This window comes from Trifolium pratense, linkage group LG3 (assembly GCF_020283565.1).
Source record: "Trifolium pratense cultivar HEN17-A07 linkage group LG3, ARS_RC_1.1, whole genome shotgun sequence".
NCBI lineage: Eukaryota > Viridiplantae > Streptophyta > Magnoliopsida > Fabales > Fabaceae > Trifolium > Trifolium pratense.
Genome location: NC_060061.1, coordinates 51,993,459 through 52,008,930, shown reverse-complemented (window position 1 = coordinate 52,008,930; position 15,472 = coordinate 51,993,459). Strand labels below are relative to the sequence as shown.

Below are 15,472 nucleotides of genomic sequence, written 5' to 3'. Positions count from 1 at the left end.
CTTAATTAGAAAGCCGTTAAAATTTTCACAATTATTCCACCAATAACTAAATCTTAATTAGACAGCCTTTAAAAAAGTGCATATATAAGTTATGTATGCATCCTTCACTCATATCCTTTTCAATCATAATTTTGCTTCTGAGTTGAGTGTTCATCACACCATTATGGAGAGGCTTAACATCAACCAAGAAAGTGAGCTTGCTGGCCGAATTGAAGGTGCTCTGCTCCCCATGGTTTGGAATCTTGGATGTTTCTTTTTTGAATGTAGGAACTGTATAGAGGATGAAGGTGCTATGGCTATTGTCAAGGATCTTTCTACGAAGGCCTGGATATTGCCCGAAAATCTTTCAAATTTGCGGAGAAAACCATTTGACGAATCTATCTCAAGTTGATCAAATACAAACCTAGCATAAAAATATATACAGATACCGTGTCAAGTTTGACGGTGTTCATTTTTTAATAGAACAAAGTAGTAACAAGAAACAAGTAAAATTAGGCGTGGACGATATTTTAAACTTCTTTGCAGTGTTAATCTATCTGGTAATATATACATGACTGATTCATCGTTTCTTCAACTCTGTATCAACTGTGAGTTTCTCCAAGAGGTGCTTATCTCCCGATGCCCTTTCATAACACATGTAGGTATTGCTTCTGCAATCCAACACAGACCGGATTTGAATTCTTTCTCTCTTACCAACGTTAAGGAAGGACTTGAACTTGAAAACCTTCACTCATACTTCGTTGATTCACTCACCAATCTGAAGCGCTTAACCTGTCTTGATTTCTCCTCTTCCTGCGTTACTGATTGGATGCTAAAGGCTCTAGCACTTCATTCACCTCCTCTGACCAAACTTATCCTACAAGATTGCTACAATTATACCTATTCCGGCATCTCTACTCTCTTGTCTAAGTGCCATCTCTGCAGCATCTAGATCTTCAACGTACAAAGTTTTTGAATGATCAGCTTTTCAATCAGCTCTGTGCATTTCTGGCTGATTTGGTGTCTATTAACGTCAGCGGCTGTGGCATGCTCACCAATTCTTCCTTCTTTGCACTCCTTACCAACTGTCCTTTGCTCGCAGAGATTAGAATGGAGTCGACAGATATTGGACTCGGTCCAACACCATCCGGGGTGGATTTGGTTGTATACCCTCAAGTCAAGTCTCTCCATTTGGCTAACAATTCACATTTGCATGACAATCACATCAACATCTTTGGTTTCATGTTTCCTAATATGCAACTTATTGATTTGAGCTTTTGCCATCACGTATTTCAACATCGTATTCCTGTACTGTTCAAGAGATGTCCTAAGATCACACATTTGAAGTTTGTTGGCTTCCCACACGCTAAGCTACATTCAATCAAATCTGAAGCTTCCATTCTGGAGGTGCTGAACTTGGCGCACTCGAGAATTGATGATGAAGGTCTGTATCAGATCTCTAAGAGTTGCCCTCAGCTTCTACAACTGGACCTAGAACACTATTATGATGTCACGGAAAAGGGAGTGAAGCTAGCCATTGAAAACTGTACATGCCTCAAGAGATGCCTAGTAAGAATTATATATATCATTGTCGTAAAATGTCTACTGATATTGTTTCCTGGATGATATTTATTAGGCCATCATTGAGAAAAATAACGGCTCCGCCTCATTTTTGTCCCCGTGACTGTGATAGGAAACTCCTCTTTGGCCAATGCCTTGTTTTGTAAGGGAACTTCCATTTGATTTATTCTGTTACTGGTACTATATGTTCATGATATATAATTGTTATTATTTGAATAATACATTTCATAGTAGAGTTCATAAAATTACTCTGATTTTGTTATATAGATCAATCATATAGATAATTCTTAATACTGACAGCCTTTACAATTTTCACAATTATTTTGCCATGGAATGGTTGTGATCTGTTTCTATCGCTCCCAACGCATTCCTTCTCCAGCCTTATTTTCGGGACTCTACAAACTAATGGGAAAATAATTTTGTAGATATATAGCTTTTAGTTATTTGATCCTTCTAGATGTAACTCATGTGATGCCATGATTCTTTCTTATATATAAAACAACTACTTTGTGATCAATATATGTGGTAAGTGCTAAATGTATATACTTTTGTTTAGCATATGCTTCTCTTTTATATATCTATCAACAACACCATCTTTCTAGGTAAGTCGAGTTTATGTAGGCTTCACAACTTTACCTAAACTCAGAGTTTGACAATCTTGCATAACCAATACATAAACACATTCACCATATATTGCCAGAATTCGTTTACATTGTTATTCAAGCATTAAAATAAATATAAGACTCAATTCCTTATGTAAGAAATTAAAACTTGGCCACTGTCATTGAACCAGTACACGTGGAACTGTGTCGGCAAAGCTTAAAAACAACTAATCCTCTTTTAGTGATAAAGTTTGCTGCCTTGCTGTCTATTATGCAGATTTGTTGGATGTCCATGTGGCTGCCTTATTGCTTTTGGCATGATAAGCTATTGTCCATATTATATCATTATTATACAAATAAAAAAGGTATTGTAGCAACAAATTAATATCTAAGTAACTTTGAGTACAAGGCTTTTTATTCCAATTTGACAAATTTATTCAATTAGAATGAGCATGTGGCGAAATGATAGTAAAACTAATTTTTCACCACCTGATTCACAGCAAGTACCAGAAACAATCTTTTCAAACAACATCTCTACATAAGCTGGAAAAGGTGCTTCTAGCACAGAATAAGAATGGCGTTGGAACTTAGAATTCAGAACAGAATGCGGCTAATAATAAACCATTGTTCCTCTTTGATTTTTGTAAGTATGGATCCTCTACTGCATCAAGCACTCTGCGGCAAAGCAATTGTGAGAAATCAACTCTGACAGATAATCGCTGCTCGTCCTAGTTGCTCCAGAAATAATCTCCTTTCCTGAATCCTGTAATAAAACCAGAAGTGATAAGGAAGTAAAAAACAATCACATAGCAAAGTGCAGCTAAACAAGAGCTTGTAAAAATTAAATAACTTGGTCTCGGGGAGGAAAAAAACTCACAATAATTGTTGTGTTTGGAAGAATGGGAACCTCAGGGCTGAAAAAAAAATCACTTGCATAAAGGACCGAAACAAGCATAGATTTCCAAGGAAAACAATATCCTCATCCATTTGCTCAACAGTACACCAAATCTATGAGGTTGAAGTTAAACAATTTATCAGTTATGTATGGTGATGTGAACATTACTTCCCAAGAGGCCATTGTCTTCAATCTGACAAAAAGGATGTGCATTGGACCATGTATGTATTTAAAGGACTAATGTTAAAAAAAAAAAAAAACTATCAAAGAGGAAATTTATACCTGAGACTGCTTCCATCTTGGTTCCTGTCACACCCTTGAGGCCCCTGGTTCTTCATCTGCAAACAGGCTAAAGAATATTGAAATCAATAATATTTATTGATGACATAATAACAAAGAAAGAAGTATTTCAGTGACGCACCTGGACACAAAACTCATGTGATGTAAGGAAACAAGAGAAGCATGTAGGAGCGGCACATCCCTTTTCACTATGGCCTTAACTATATCACCACTAACACTGTGATCAATCACCACTGCTGCAGTCTTGGTGCAAAATTGCAAATTATCAATCACTCTGGAATCACTTGGTACAAGCTATCACAGAAGAATGTAAACCATGTTACAAATGTTGATACAACCAATGCATTAAAACCAACTCATTAAAGTATAAATAGACATATATAGCAAAAGAGTACCTAAAACATTTAATGGACTCAGTTGCACTTGCAGGTTGTGCATACGAATTTGGCTTCTCACAACAGCAAGATTGGGCAGAAGCAGGGATGACAGAATACAATTCTATGATTAAACAATAAGTTAGTGTTATATTATGGTACTTTGATGTTACTAATTAAAATAACAATATTAATTATTGATGACATAATAAGGAAAAAACAAAGAAAAGAACCATTTCAGAGACTCACCCAGACAGGAAACTCATGTGATCAATTCTCCGTCTATAATTATGGAGGGAATGTGAGCAATCTTACGCCACTCTTTCCCTTGCTTTCTCCGCAAACTTACTTCCAGTAATGGACAGTGAGTCATACTTAGTACTAAAAGAGAGGAAGGCAATCCATTTTTTGGCAACGACTTGAGTTTGGGAGCGTTAACAATCTCGAGGTTTTGGAGAGAAGTGAGATGTTGAAGCCACTTCCGATCAATGCTTTTATCTCTAAGACCACAGATGCATAGTGTCACGAGATATGGAGGTAGGAATGGCACCACAAATGCGTTCACCATATCAGCACCTTTAATTCGCAACACTGACAGACATTTGAGACGTTCCCAAGTTGGCTCAGTATTCCACAAAATGCCTCCAACAGATCCAACAGTCAATTCCCGTAAATTGATAGGCAAATCATCTATAACAAAAGATTGAAGATTTGGTAGATTATCAATTTCCATTTCTTGAAGGCCAGTTAGAGTGTTTATTGCATCAGGTAGTGAACAAAGCTTCTCACACTTCCAAACTGCAATATAAACGAGGTTTGGGGTGGTCAATCCACCCGAGGGAAATGATTGCAATTCATTACAATCCCATATTTTGATGCTTCTAAGAAATGAGAGACTCTTTTCTGACGCTCCTTCTGCAATTAATATCAATTTCAGATTTTTACAGCCCTCGATAAACAAACTCTTGAGGACAGGGAGAGCGCCCAAGGTAAATGATATCATTGAATTACAGCTGTAAGATATTTTCAATTCCTCGAGCGATGTGTAATTGTGCAAGAGTTCATGAGGAAGAAACTCTAGATTCTCACAATTTCTAATTATGAGAAATTTCAAGGTTTTTGGTAGACCGTATGTTGGGAAAGACGTCAGAGATGGAAAGCCGTCTATGGTCAACCGTAGAAGAGAATTCAAAGGGAACATCATTTGGTTAAGTACATGATCTGATGATGGCATTGATTGCACCAGTAGGGGACATTCTCTTAACTTAAGTTCAGTTAAGGAAGGAAATTTGTCAGCTATGTTTCCTACTCTCAGTTTCGGGCACTTACTTAGTGATAAGGTTTTTAAACTAGGAAACTCTGTAGCCGAACCTCCAATCAAGTTCCATTCCTTCCACTCTTGCGTATCGTCAAAAGGTTGAGTCTCCAGGGAGGGAAATGGTTGACATGAAAAACCATCACTTCCACAAAACGAAGTACCAATTGTCTCTAATGATTGCATCCCTTCAACGACGAGTTCTTTCAGATTACCCAATTGTCCAAGAGACGGAAGCCATATACAATTATCACAATTTGAGATCCTTAAATACACCATGTTGCTAAATAAAGAATCACCCAACCAATTCGGAAAGCTGATTCCACCATAGCCTTTGATGGTGAGACTGTTCAACTTTGTTGAGGGATGCAAATGTTCAAGTACAACACTTTGAGTTTGTGAATCTGAAAAAGTGCTACCACAATCCCATTCTAAAGCTAACTCGTCTAACCGTTCTTTCATCTTCATATTGGCTTGATCTGCTTCAAAGGGGTCATTAACATTTTGTAGCTGTGAGATAGAAAGTTTTCCATGTAGGTGGGGAAATTTTCCCAGATCCGCAAGCTTCAATCCATCATTGTGTTTGCTGGCAACAAAGTCCGACAAAGTTTGGAGATTTTCTAGGTTGGCTATTTGTACGGGCATCTCCCTCAATGCGGTGTCACTAACATCAAGGTGACGGAGATTAACCAATTTCCCCATGTCCTCCGGCAATTCAGTGAGTCTTCTACAGCCTGCCAACAACAAGAACTGCAGATAGTAAAGCTTGCATGTTTCAGAAGGCAGCCTTTCGATCTTAGTGCGAGAAAGATTTAAGTACCGCAGGTATAACAAATTTCCAATAGAATTGGGAATCTCAGTGATACTCTTATAACTTGACAAAGACAACACGCGTAATTGTTTCATTGTTGGCAACAAATCATGTACTACCTTGTTTGATAGCAAACAAAGAGGCAATTTTTCTTGTGATGGTAATGCTATAAAGGTTTGTAGATCTTTTAGTCCATACAACTTATCAAATTTATTATATGAGTCACATATCCCTCTGTTGTATGATAAGTTTTGTACCTTATCATGTAGGTTATGTTCATCCATATTGATAGAATACGGAGATGAAACCTCTGTAGCTAAATCATGGATAAGGTCGTGCATTTGAAAATGTGCTTCATCACCACCAATAGATCGTTGATTTATCAACGACCTTGATACTAATACATCAAAGTATTCTTCTCCAACTTTTTCCTGGTCAATGGACGATTCTACCAAGCCTTCAGCAATCCACAACTGAACTACCATATTTTTTGCTAAGATGGACTTCTTTGGAAAAATTGAACAATATGCAAAGCATCGTTTTAAAGGAGTCGAAAGATAGTGGTAGCTCAATTGTATAAAAGGATACACGTCATGACCCGTCAATACCCAAAGGTTGCTTTCTAGCACAAACTTCCAGTACTCTAACGAAAATTTGGTGCGGAGAATATCCCCAAGTGCTATTGCAGCAATTGGTGATCCAAAACATTTATTTGCAATTTCTCTGCCAATATCTTCTAGATTGAATTGTGGTTGGTCATTACATGCTGCAAATGCATGTCTTGCAAGTAAAGACCAGCAATCTTCACTCTCCAGAGGTCTCAAGTAGTGGACAAAAAGAAAGGTTTGCATGGATGGCTCAAAGGTTTGCATGGATGGTACAACTCTTTCATCCTGTGTTGTGATGATGATCCTACTTCCTGTTTCGCCAACACCAAAGATATTAATCAGTAATGTCCAATTGATAGATCTTGCATCCCTTACCTCATCCAATACTAGCAAAAACTTTGGATAAATGTTATTCACATCCCTTGTGTCATTTCTGTATGTATTCAAGTCATCAAGAATTGTTTCATCAAAATATTCTGAGACACGTGCCCACAGTTTTAACTCAAATTTGTCAGATACTTCGGGATCATGGTAAAGAAGTTTAGCAAGGGTTGTTTTACCAATCCCTTCAATACCCACAATGGAAATAATTCCTATTTTACTATCGCCACTAGTAGACAACAAAAGATGTTTAAGTTTCTCTATGTCACTATCTCTTCCATAAATAGAAGATTCATCATCGAAAACAGAAAATGTAGGATTTTCATTCCAATCAGTACTGGAATAGAAATCACCAAATCGATCGTGTGCTCGTGAACTCATGAACTCTAATCTTTCAATTAATTTTTGAAATTTAGAATTAGTGACTCCATTAAACCGTTTGAAAGGAGAAGAAAGATTTTTCAACACCTGAGAAGTAGGGGTTTGGGTTTGACACTCTGCTTCCTCTCTGGTTTGCAATGCTTGAGTGTTGATTTCGTCAAAGAAATAGCCAAATTCAAAGACAACATTTCTCAACATATCCAACCAATGTCCTCCATTAAGATCAGTGATCTGTTTCTCCTCAGCAGCATGATACTTAGTTTCAAGATACTGCAATTTTATCTCCAGGATTTCCAAGAGTGAAACATCAAGCTTGTGGATGAGCTCAGTAGAATGAAGCCTGTCTAACAACATCTTAATAGAAGTTGAGAGTGAGGGGAGTTGTATAGAAGAGTCATCAACTAGATCATAAGTTGTAGTAGAGCTCGCGACCTCTAATCTTTCAATTGATGTTTGCAATTTATAATGAATCAACCGTTTGAAAAGAGAAGAGCGACTTTTGAAAACATGAGAAGTAGGAGTTAGGTTTTCATACTCAACTGCTTCATTGATGATTTTGTTAAACAAAGAGCTAACTTCATTAAAGACATTATCCAGCAAATTCGCCCAATATCCTGCATCAAGTCCGTAGTAGATCTGTTGCTCAAGTATAACTCGATGTTTCAGCAATATTGTCTTCAGCTTTTTCAAGAGTGAAACGTCAAGCCTTGTGGTTTGGAAGCTGTCAACCAACCGGCTAGAAACGAGCCCGTCTAACAACCCCCGCACATGATTTAAGCGTGACAAGCGTTCATCTCTACCCTCCATTGGTATCTATCTATATTTGTAAGAACAACAACAAGAGATTCAGAAGAAATCGCAACAAAATTGGATAAGAAAAGTCTTCCTCACCTTAGAGGTAAGGTAGGTGGGGCGGAGTGGGCTATATCAAATTGGAAACTGGGGGATATTCCCACGGCAGGAAATCCAAAGTTTTGGGGTAAGGTGTAGTGAGGGGTGGTTTGTTTTATCATTGCATACCTTATGGCTTAGTTTATTATTAATTAATATATTTCTGTCTTAAATATAGATAAAAATTAATCTGTATTTGTGCAATTTAGCCAAAATATAATTTATGTTGATAAGAGCTCAGTGATTATAGTTTATAGCTTATAAGCTCATATGACAAAAAAAAAGTTCAGTTTGATAACTGTTTTTCACTATGAGCTTATAGTTTGGTAATTTTTTTTCACTTTGAGCTTATAACTTATTTTACTAGCTTATAGTTTATTTTACATATGCTATTTCAATTAGCTTTTGAGCTTATAACTTATCATATTTTCCTCCAATTTTATGTCACAACCCAATCTTTGATGATGACCGGCGCACAGACTACCACTAACTAACATTGCATTTAGCCTGACAAGCCTAATACACTATAACATGTTTATTTAAAAAAATATAGTTACTAAAACAGGGATCCGGGAGGATAAATATTACTTAACCACAAATAAAAAAAATTGCTAAATCGTGGTTAAGAATAAATATTACTTTTTTTTTGGTCAGGTAGCCTAGTGGCTTGAAATTCCACCTTTAAAGATGGATAAGTGGAGTGTCCAGGGTTCGAACTCTGGCTCCTGCATATAAAATGCTGATGTCCCAACCAATTGAGCTAAGCTCATGGGGACAGAATAAATATTACTTAACCACAAATAAAAAACACTCAATCTTTTAATTTTAATTGACAATTGTGATTGTTTATTGTATAAAGTAGGTGTAATCTAAATCATCTTATATTAAATTTATAGTCGAAATTTATTATTGCATGAAACTTTCTTAAATCAATAAATTTGAAATGTATACAACAACAACAAAAAAAATTGAAACGTCTTACCATAAAAAAAAATCTTTAGAAAAGATAAGATAGATTTAGGAGTATATCTATCCGGTAAGATCTTTATTACCAATTATCGTTATCCTTTTTTGACGTTATTTATTTTATCTTTATTATTTTTCGATTAACCCTATCCGACTATTTGTTGAGAATAATATGCCTAAATATTTTTGAAGATCTTACATTTAAATTTTTTTTTTTTATTAGATTGTCGTGTAAAACTTCCTTAATCCTTGGCTAAAAAGATAAGAGTTAGTTTCAAAATAAAAATAAAAATAAGAGATATATACTCTTTTTTTTTTTTCTTATGTTTGACAAAGATAAAAGATATAGTCGAGAAATTTAAGGTTGTTTTTAAGACGTAAAGTTAGGTTATAGTTGTTGAAATAAAAGCTATATATATATACTAGTATAGTATGAACAAGTGTTTGTTTTTGTTATTAAAAAAAGAAAAAGGATCGATAGGATCTGGAAGAAGAGAGAGTGGCTCGTTCGAATCCAATGGCATCATCAACATCAAGCAGCAGAAAAAGAATGGCAGGTGGTGATGGTTTAACTAACGATTGCTGGGAATTGGTGATATCTAAACTGGAGAAGGAGAAGAAGGAGGAGGAGGAGAGTAATCATTGTTTAGAGACACTATCCATGGTATCCAAACAATTACTATCCATCAGCAGCAGTTTTGTGCATTCCATAAAATTAATCCACAATCCATCATCATCACCCATCTCTCGCCTCTTCCACAGGTTCACAAACCTAACCTCACTCGATCTCTCCGCCTTCCGCGGTGGCGGTGACATCAACGCACTACTTTCTCGAATCCCTCCAACTTCTGTTTCCCGTCTCACATCCCTCAACCTCTCTAACCAACAAACCTTCCCCATATTAGGGTTACGATCTATTCTTCTCAAAAATTGCAGATTGACCTCTCTTATTTGCTCCAATATTGCTTTTCTCAAATTTACTGATATAACCTTCATCGCAGATTCCTTTCCGTTTCTCCAACATTTGGATCTCAGTTTCCCTAGAGGAGGCGAAGGAATACTCGTGGTGGAGGACGATTATAACAATGCCATGAATCTTCTCCCTCAAAAGCTTAAACTTCTTCGCAGTGTTAATCTATCTGGTAATTTCTACATTAATAATTCATCGTTTCTTCAACTATGTATCAACTGTGAGTTTCTCCAACAGGTGCTTATATCACGATGCCCTTTCATAACACATGCTGGTATTGCCGAAGCAATCCACCACAGACCCACTTTGAATTATCTATCTGTTACCAACTTTAAGGAAGGACTTGAACTTGAAAACGTTGACTCCTACTTCATTGATTCACTCACCAGTTTGAACCGCTTAACTTGTCTTGATTTCTCCTTTTCATGCATTACTGATTTGATGCTTAAGGCTATAGCACTCCATGCCCTTCCTTTGACCAAACTTGTCCTCCAAGATTCTTACAACTATACCTATTCCGGTATCTCTCATCTCTTGTCTAAGTGTCCAACTCTGCAGCATCTAGATCTTCAACGTGCAAACTTTTTGAATGATAAGCTTTTCAACCAGCTATGTGCATTCCTTCCAGGTTTGCTGTCTATTAATGTCAGCAGCTGTGACAAGCTCACCAATTCATCCTTCTTTGCACTCCTTACCAACTGTCCTTTGCTCTCAGAGATCAGAATGGAGTCAACAGATATTGGACTCGGTCCAACACCCTCCATCGTGGATGATTTGCTTGTATACCCTCAACTCAAGTCCCTCCATTTGGCTTACAATTCACATTTGCAAGACCATCACATCAACAACTTTGCTTCCATGTTTCCTAATATGCAACTTATTGATTTGAGCTTTTGCCATTACATATTTCAACATGGTATTGCTGTACTGTTAAAGAGATGTCCTAAGATCACACATTTCAAGTTTGTTGGCTTCCCACACGCTAAGCTACGTTCAATCAACTCTGAAGCTTCCATTCTGGAGGTGCTGAACTTGGCGCACTCGAGAATTGATGATGAAGGACTGTATCAGATCTCAAAGACTTGCCCTCAGCTTTTGCAACTGGACCTAGAACATTGTCACAATGTCACGGAGAAGGGAGTGCAGCTGGCCGTAGAGAACTGCACACGCCTCAGAGAGATTAATTTGCAACATTGTCATAAAGTGTCTACTGATATTGTTTCCCAGATGATATTTACTAGGCCATCATTGAGAAAAATAATTGCTCCCCCTCATTTTCATCCCCGCGACTGTGATAGGAAACTCCTCTTTGAGCGATGTCTTGTTTTCTAGTTATTTTGTAAGTGCTCTCTTCGAGCAGTAAACATTTTGTTTGTTTTATTTGTTGAAAATGTGAACTTCCATTTGATTTATTCTGTTACTGGTAGTATGTGTATGATAATTGCTATTATTCGAATAATACATTTCATAGTATGAGTTCATAAAATTACTCTTGTTTTGTTATATAGAATGTGAATTTCTTTTGACGTGCAAAAATGTTGTAGGATCCTCATTCATACTTTGCAGAGCTTTGAAATCTATATTGAGGGATATAACGTCTGATCGCTACTCTAGAAAACCTATTATAATTAGAGGGGTTATTATATATCACAATGTAAGTAATATACATGTCACATGAAGTCTTCCTTTCCTTTGCCTTCAAGCTGCTTATACTTTTTATGTTTTGCTATAAAACCAATGGTGCTGTTTGATTTCTGTATCATTTTCAACACGTTGTTTGGTCTCAACACAAATCTATGGATGGAAATGTCGGCGTTCAAAATAATTGGCCTTGCTAGAGCTGGTGAGTTTCCCTCAGACTTGTGGAGCTATTGTTAACAGCTAAAATTTTTAATGAATCTCTGTAGGTCATCCATGTTTTAAATAAGCCTTGCTTAAAAAAGTGCATTTGTACCTGTTTTATATAGACCAGTCATCAGTCATATAAAGATAAATCTTAATTAGAAAGCCGTTACAATTTTCACAATTATTCCACCAATAACTAAATCTTAATTAGACAGCCTTTAAAAAAGTGCATATATAAGTTATGTATGCATTCTTCACTCATATCCTTTTCAATCATAATTTTGCTTCTGAGTTGAGTGTTCATCACACCATTATGGAGAGGCTTAACATCAACCAAGAAAGTGAGCTTGCTGGCCGAATTGAAGGTGCTCTGCTCCCCATGGTTTGGAATCTTGGATGTTTCTTTTTTGAATGTGGGAACTGTATAGAGGATGAAGGTGCTATGGCTATTGTCAAGGATCTTTCTACGAAGGCCTGGATATTGCCCGAAAATCTTTCAAATTTTCGGAGAAAACCATTTGACGAATCTATCTCAAGTTGATCAAATACAAACCTATCATAAAAATATATACAGATACCGTGTCAAGTTTGACGGTGTTCATTTTTTAATAGAACAAAGTAGTAACAAGAAACAAGTAAAATTAGGCGTGGACAATATTTTAAACTTCTTCGCAGTGTTAATCTATCTGGTAATATATACATGACTGATTCATCGTTTCTTCAACTCTGTATCAACTGTGAGTTTCTCCAAGAGGTGCTTATCTCCCGATGCCCTTTCATAACACATGTAGGTATTGCTTCTGCAATCCAACACAGACCGGATTTGAATTCTTTCTCTGTTACCAACGTTAAGGAAGGACTTGAACTTGAAAACCTTCACTCATACTTCGTTGATTCACCAATCTGAAGCGCTTAACCTGTCTTGATTTCTCCTTTTCCTGCGTTACTGATTGGATGCTTAAGGCTCTAGCACTTCATTCACCTCCTCTGACCAAACTTATCCTACAAGATTGCTACAATTATACCTATTCCGGCATCTCTACTCTCTTGTCTAAGTGTCCATATCTGCAGCATCTAGATCTTCAACGTACAAAGTTTTTGAATGATCAGCTTTTCAATCAGCTCTGTGCATTTCTGGCTGATTTGGTGTCTATTAACGTCAGCGGCTGTGGCATGCTCACCAATTCTTCCTTCTTTGCACTCCTTACCAACTGTCCTTTGCTCGCAGAGATTAGAATGGAGTCAACAGATATTGGACTCGGTCCAACACCATCCGGGGTGGATTTGGTTGTATACCCTCAAGTCAAGTCTCTCCATTTGGCTAACAATTCACATTTGCATGACAATCACATCAACATCTTTGGTTTCATGTTTCCTAATATGCAACATATTGATTTGAGCTTTTGCCATCACGTATTTCAACATCGTATTCCTGTACTGTTCAAGAGATGTCCTAAGATCACACTTTTGAAGTTTGTTGGCTTCCCACACGCTAAGCTACGTTCAATCAACTCTGAAGCTTCCATTCTGGAGGTGCTGAACTTGGCGCACTCGAGAATTGATGATGAAGGACTGTATCAGATCTCTAAGAGTTGCCCTCGGCTTCTACAACTGGACCTAGAACACTGTTATGATGTCACGGAAAAGGGAGTGAAGCTAGCCACTGAAAACTGTACATGCCTCAGAGATTTTAATTTGCGACATTGTCGTAAAGTGTCTACTGATATTGTTTCCTGGATTATATTTACTAGGCCATATATCATTGAGAAAAATAACGGCTCCGCCTCATTTTTGTCCCCGTGACTGTGATAGGAAACTCCTCTTTAGCCAATGCCTTGTTTTGTAAGTGAACTTCCATTTGATTTATTCTGTTACTGGTACTATGTTCATGATATATAATTGTTATTATTTGAATAATACATTTCATAGTAGAGTTCATAAAATTACTCTGATTTTGTTATATAGATCAATCATATAGATAATTCTTAATTCTGACAGCCTTTACAATTTTCACAATTATTTTGCCATGGAATGGTTGTGATCTGTTTCTATCGCTCCCAACGCATTCCTTCTCCAGCCTTTCATCCTATAAGCAGTGATCGTTTTTTCAAATTTTATACATGTATGTGAGCATCAATTTTCATCAGAGTAACTCAAAAAGTACAAGGAAGGAAATTTACAATTTTCGGGACTCTACAAACTAATGGGAAAATAATTTTGTAGATATATAGCTTTTAGTTATTTGATCCTTCTAGATGTAACTCATGTGATGCCATGATTCTTTCTTATATATAAAACAACTACTAGATGTTAAGTGCTAAATGTATATACTTAAAATAATTGTTTAGCATATGCTTCTCTTTTATATATCTATCAACAACGCCATATTTCTAGGTAAGTCGAGTTTATGTAGGCTTCACAACTTTACCTAAACTCTCGAGTTTGACAATCTTGCATAACCAATACATAAACACATTCACCATATATTGCCAGCATTTGTTTACATTGTTATTCAAGCATTAAAATAAATATAAGACTCAATTCCTTATGTAAGAAATTAAAACTTGGCCACTGTCATTGAACCAGTACTTGTTGGAACTGTGTCGGCAAAGCATAAAAACAACTAATCATCTTTTAGTGATAAAGTTTGCTGCCTTGATGTCTATTATGCAGATTTGTTGGAAATATCATGTCCATGTGGCTGCCTTCTTGATTTTGGCATGATAAGCTATTGTCCATATTATATCATATACAAATAAAAAAGGTATTGTAGCAACAAATTAATATCTAAGTAACTTTGAGTACAAGGTTTTTTATTCCAATTTCACAAATTTATTCAATTAGAATGAGCATGTGGCGAAATGATATTAAAACTAATATTTTTACCAGAAACAATCTTTTCAAACATCTCTACATAAGCTGGAAAAGGTGTTTCTAGCACAAAGGTCACCCTAAGTTGCTTATAGCTTGAAAGAATAAGAATGGCGTTAGAACTTAGAATTCAGAACAGAATGCGGCTAATAATAAACCATTGTTCCTCTTTGATTTTTGTAAGTATGGATCCTCTACTGCATCAAGCACTCTGCGGCAAAGCAATTGTGCGAAATCAACTCTGACAGACAATCGCTGCTTGTCCTAGTTGCTGATAATGTATTCCCCGAAATCCCTCCAATAGAGCCAATATTTAGTTGCTGTAAGCTGGCAGGAAATCATCTTTGGCAATAGATTGCAGATTTGCAAGATTTTGAATTTCCACTTCTTGAAGGCCAAGCCAACTATAGTGTTTATTTGTTACGGATGAAGCTTGCGTCGTCAATATGTTGGACGTTAAATAAAGGTAAAAAATGGACGTTAAATAAAATAATAAGGGTATTAATGGAATAAAAAGTGATAAGCTAGTTTTTTTGTCTGACCAAACAGAGCCTTTATTGGGGAAGGAATAAAGAAAAAGCTTGGTTATTTTGTCAAAAAGAAAAAGGTGCATGATGATAAAATAGACTTTCAAAGAAGGGAAGAAAAAAAAAAAGAGCGGGTCTATTGTTTAAAATGACATGAAATTTTTTGCAGAACCTG

General features: G+C 36.5%; 3 protein-coding genes across 9 annotated transcripts; 2 read left to right on the top strand and 1 right to left on the bottom strand.

Moving 5' to 3' along the window:
* Window positions 1–2,081: 2,081 nt before the first annotated feature.
* Window positions 2,082–8,251, bottom strand: LOC123913247 (putative disease resistance protein RGA1). 4 transcript variants are annotated; one of them, XM_045963911.1, is made up of 6 exons: window positions 3,981–8,176; window positions 3,753–3,855; window positions 3,479–3,651; window positions 3,340–3,406; window positions 3,040–3,170; window positions 2,082–2,925 (listed from the first exon to the last, which is right to left on the bottom strand). In XM_045963911.1, the coding sequence occupies exon 1, from the start codon at window positions 8,032–8,034 to the stop codon at window positions 3,994–3,996; it is 4,041 nt and encodes a 1,346-aa protein (XP_045819867.1). In that variant the 5' UTR covers window positions 8,035–8,176; the 3' UTR covers window positions 2,082–2,925; window positions 3,040–3,170; window positions 3,340–3,406; window positions 3,479–3,651; window positions 3,753–3,855; window positions 3,981–3,993. The 4 variants fall into 4 exon arrangements, with proteins under 4 accessions (XP_045819867.1, XP_045819865.1, XP_045819864.1 ...); XM_045963909.1 differs by having other exon boundaries at window positions 2,209–2,925; window positions 3,040–3,250; window positions 3,981–8,251; XM_045963908.1 differs by having other exon boundaries at window positions 2,224–2,925; window positions 3,040–3,250; window positions 3,340–3,395.
* A 1,235-nt stretch (window positions 8,252–9,486) lies between these two features.
* Window positions 9,487–11,706, top strand: LOC123913248 (SCF E3 ubiquitin ligase complex F-box protein grrA-like). 4 transcript variants are annotated; one of them, XM_045963915.1, is made up of 3 exons: window positions 9,627–9,748; window positions 10,086–11,393; window positions 11,599–11,706. In XM_045963915.1, exon 2 carries the CDS (start codon window positions 10,175–10,177, stop codon window positions 11,384–11,386), a length of 1,212 nt encoding a protein of 403 aa, XP_045819871.1. In that variant the 5' UTR covers window positions 9,627–9,748; window positions 10,086–10,174; the 3' UTR covers window positions 11,387–11,393; window positions 11,599–11,706. The 4 variants fall into 4 exon arrangements, with proteins under 4 accessions (XP_045819868.1, XP_045819869.1, XP_045819870.1 ...); XM_045963912.1 differs by having other exon boundaries at window positions 9,487–11,393; XM_045963913.1 differs by lacking the exon at window positions 11,599–11,706 and having other exon boundaries at window positions 9,487–10,226; window positions 10,683–11,522.
* Window positions 11,707–11,811: 105 nt separating this feature from the next.
* Window positions 11,812–14,198, top strand: LOC123913250 (F-box/LRR-repeat protein 20-like). Its single transcript, XM_045963917.1, has 2 exons — window positions 11,812–11,897; window positions 12,691–14,198. Exon 2 carries the CDS (start codon window positions 12,854–12,856, stop codon window positions 13,700–13,702), a length of 849 nt encoding a protein of 282 aa, XP_045819873.1. The 5' UTR covers window positions 11,812–11,897; window positions 12,691–12,853; the 3' UTR covers window positions 13,703–14,198.
* Window positions 14,199–15,472: the final 1,274 nt, after the last annotated feature.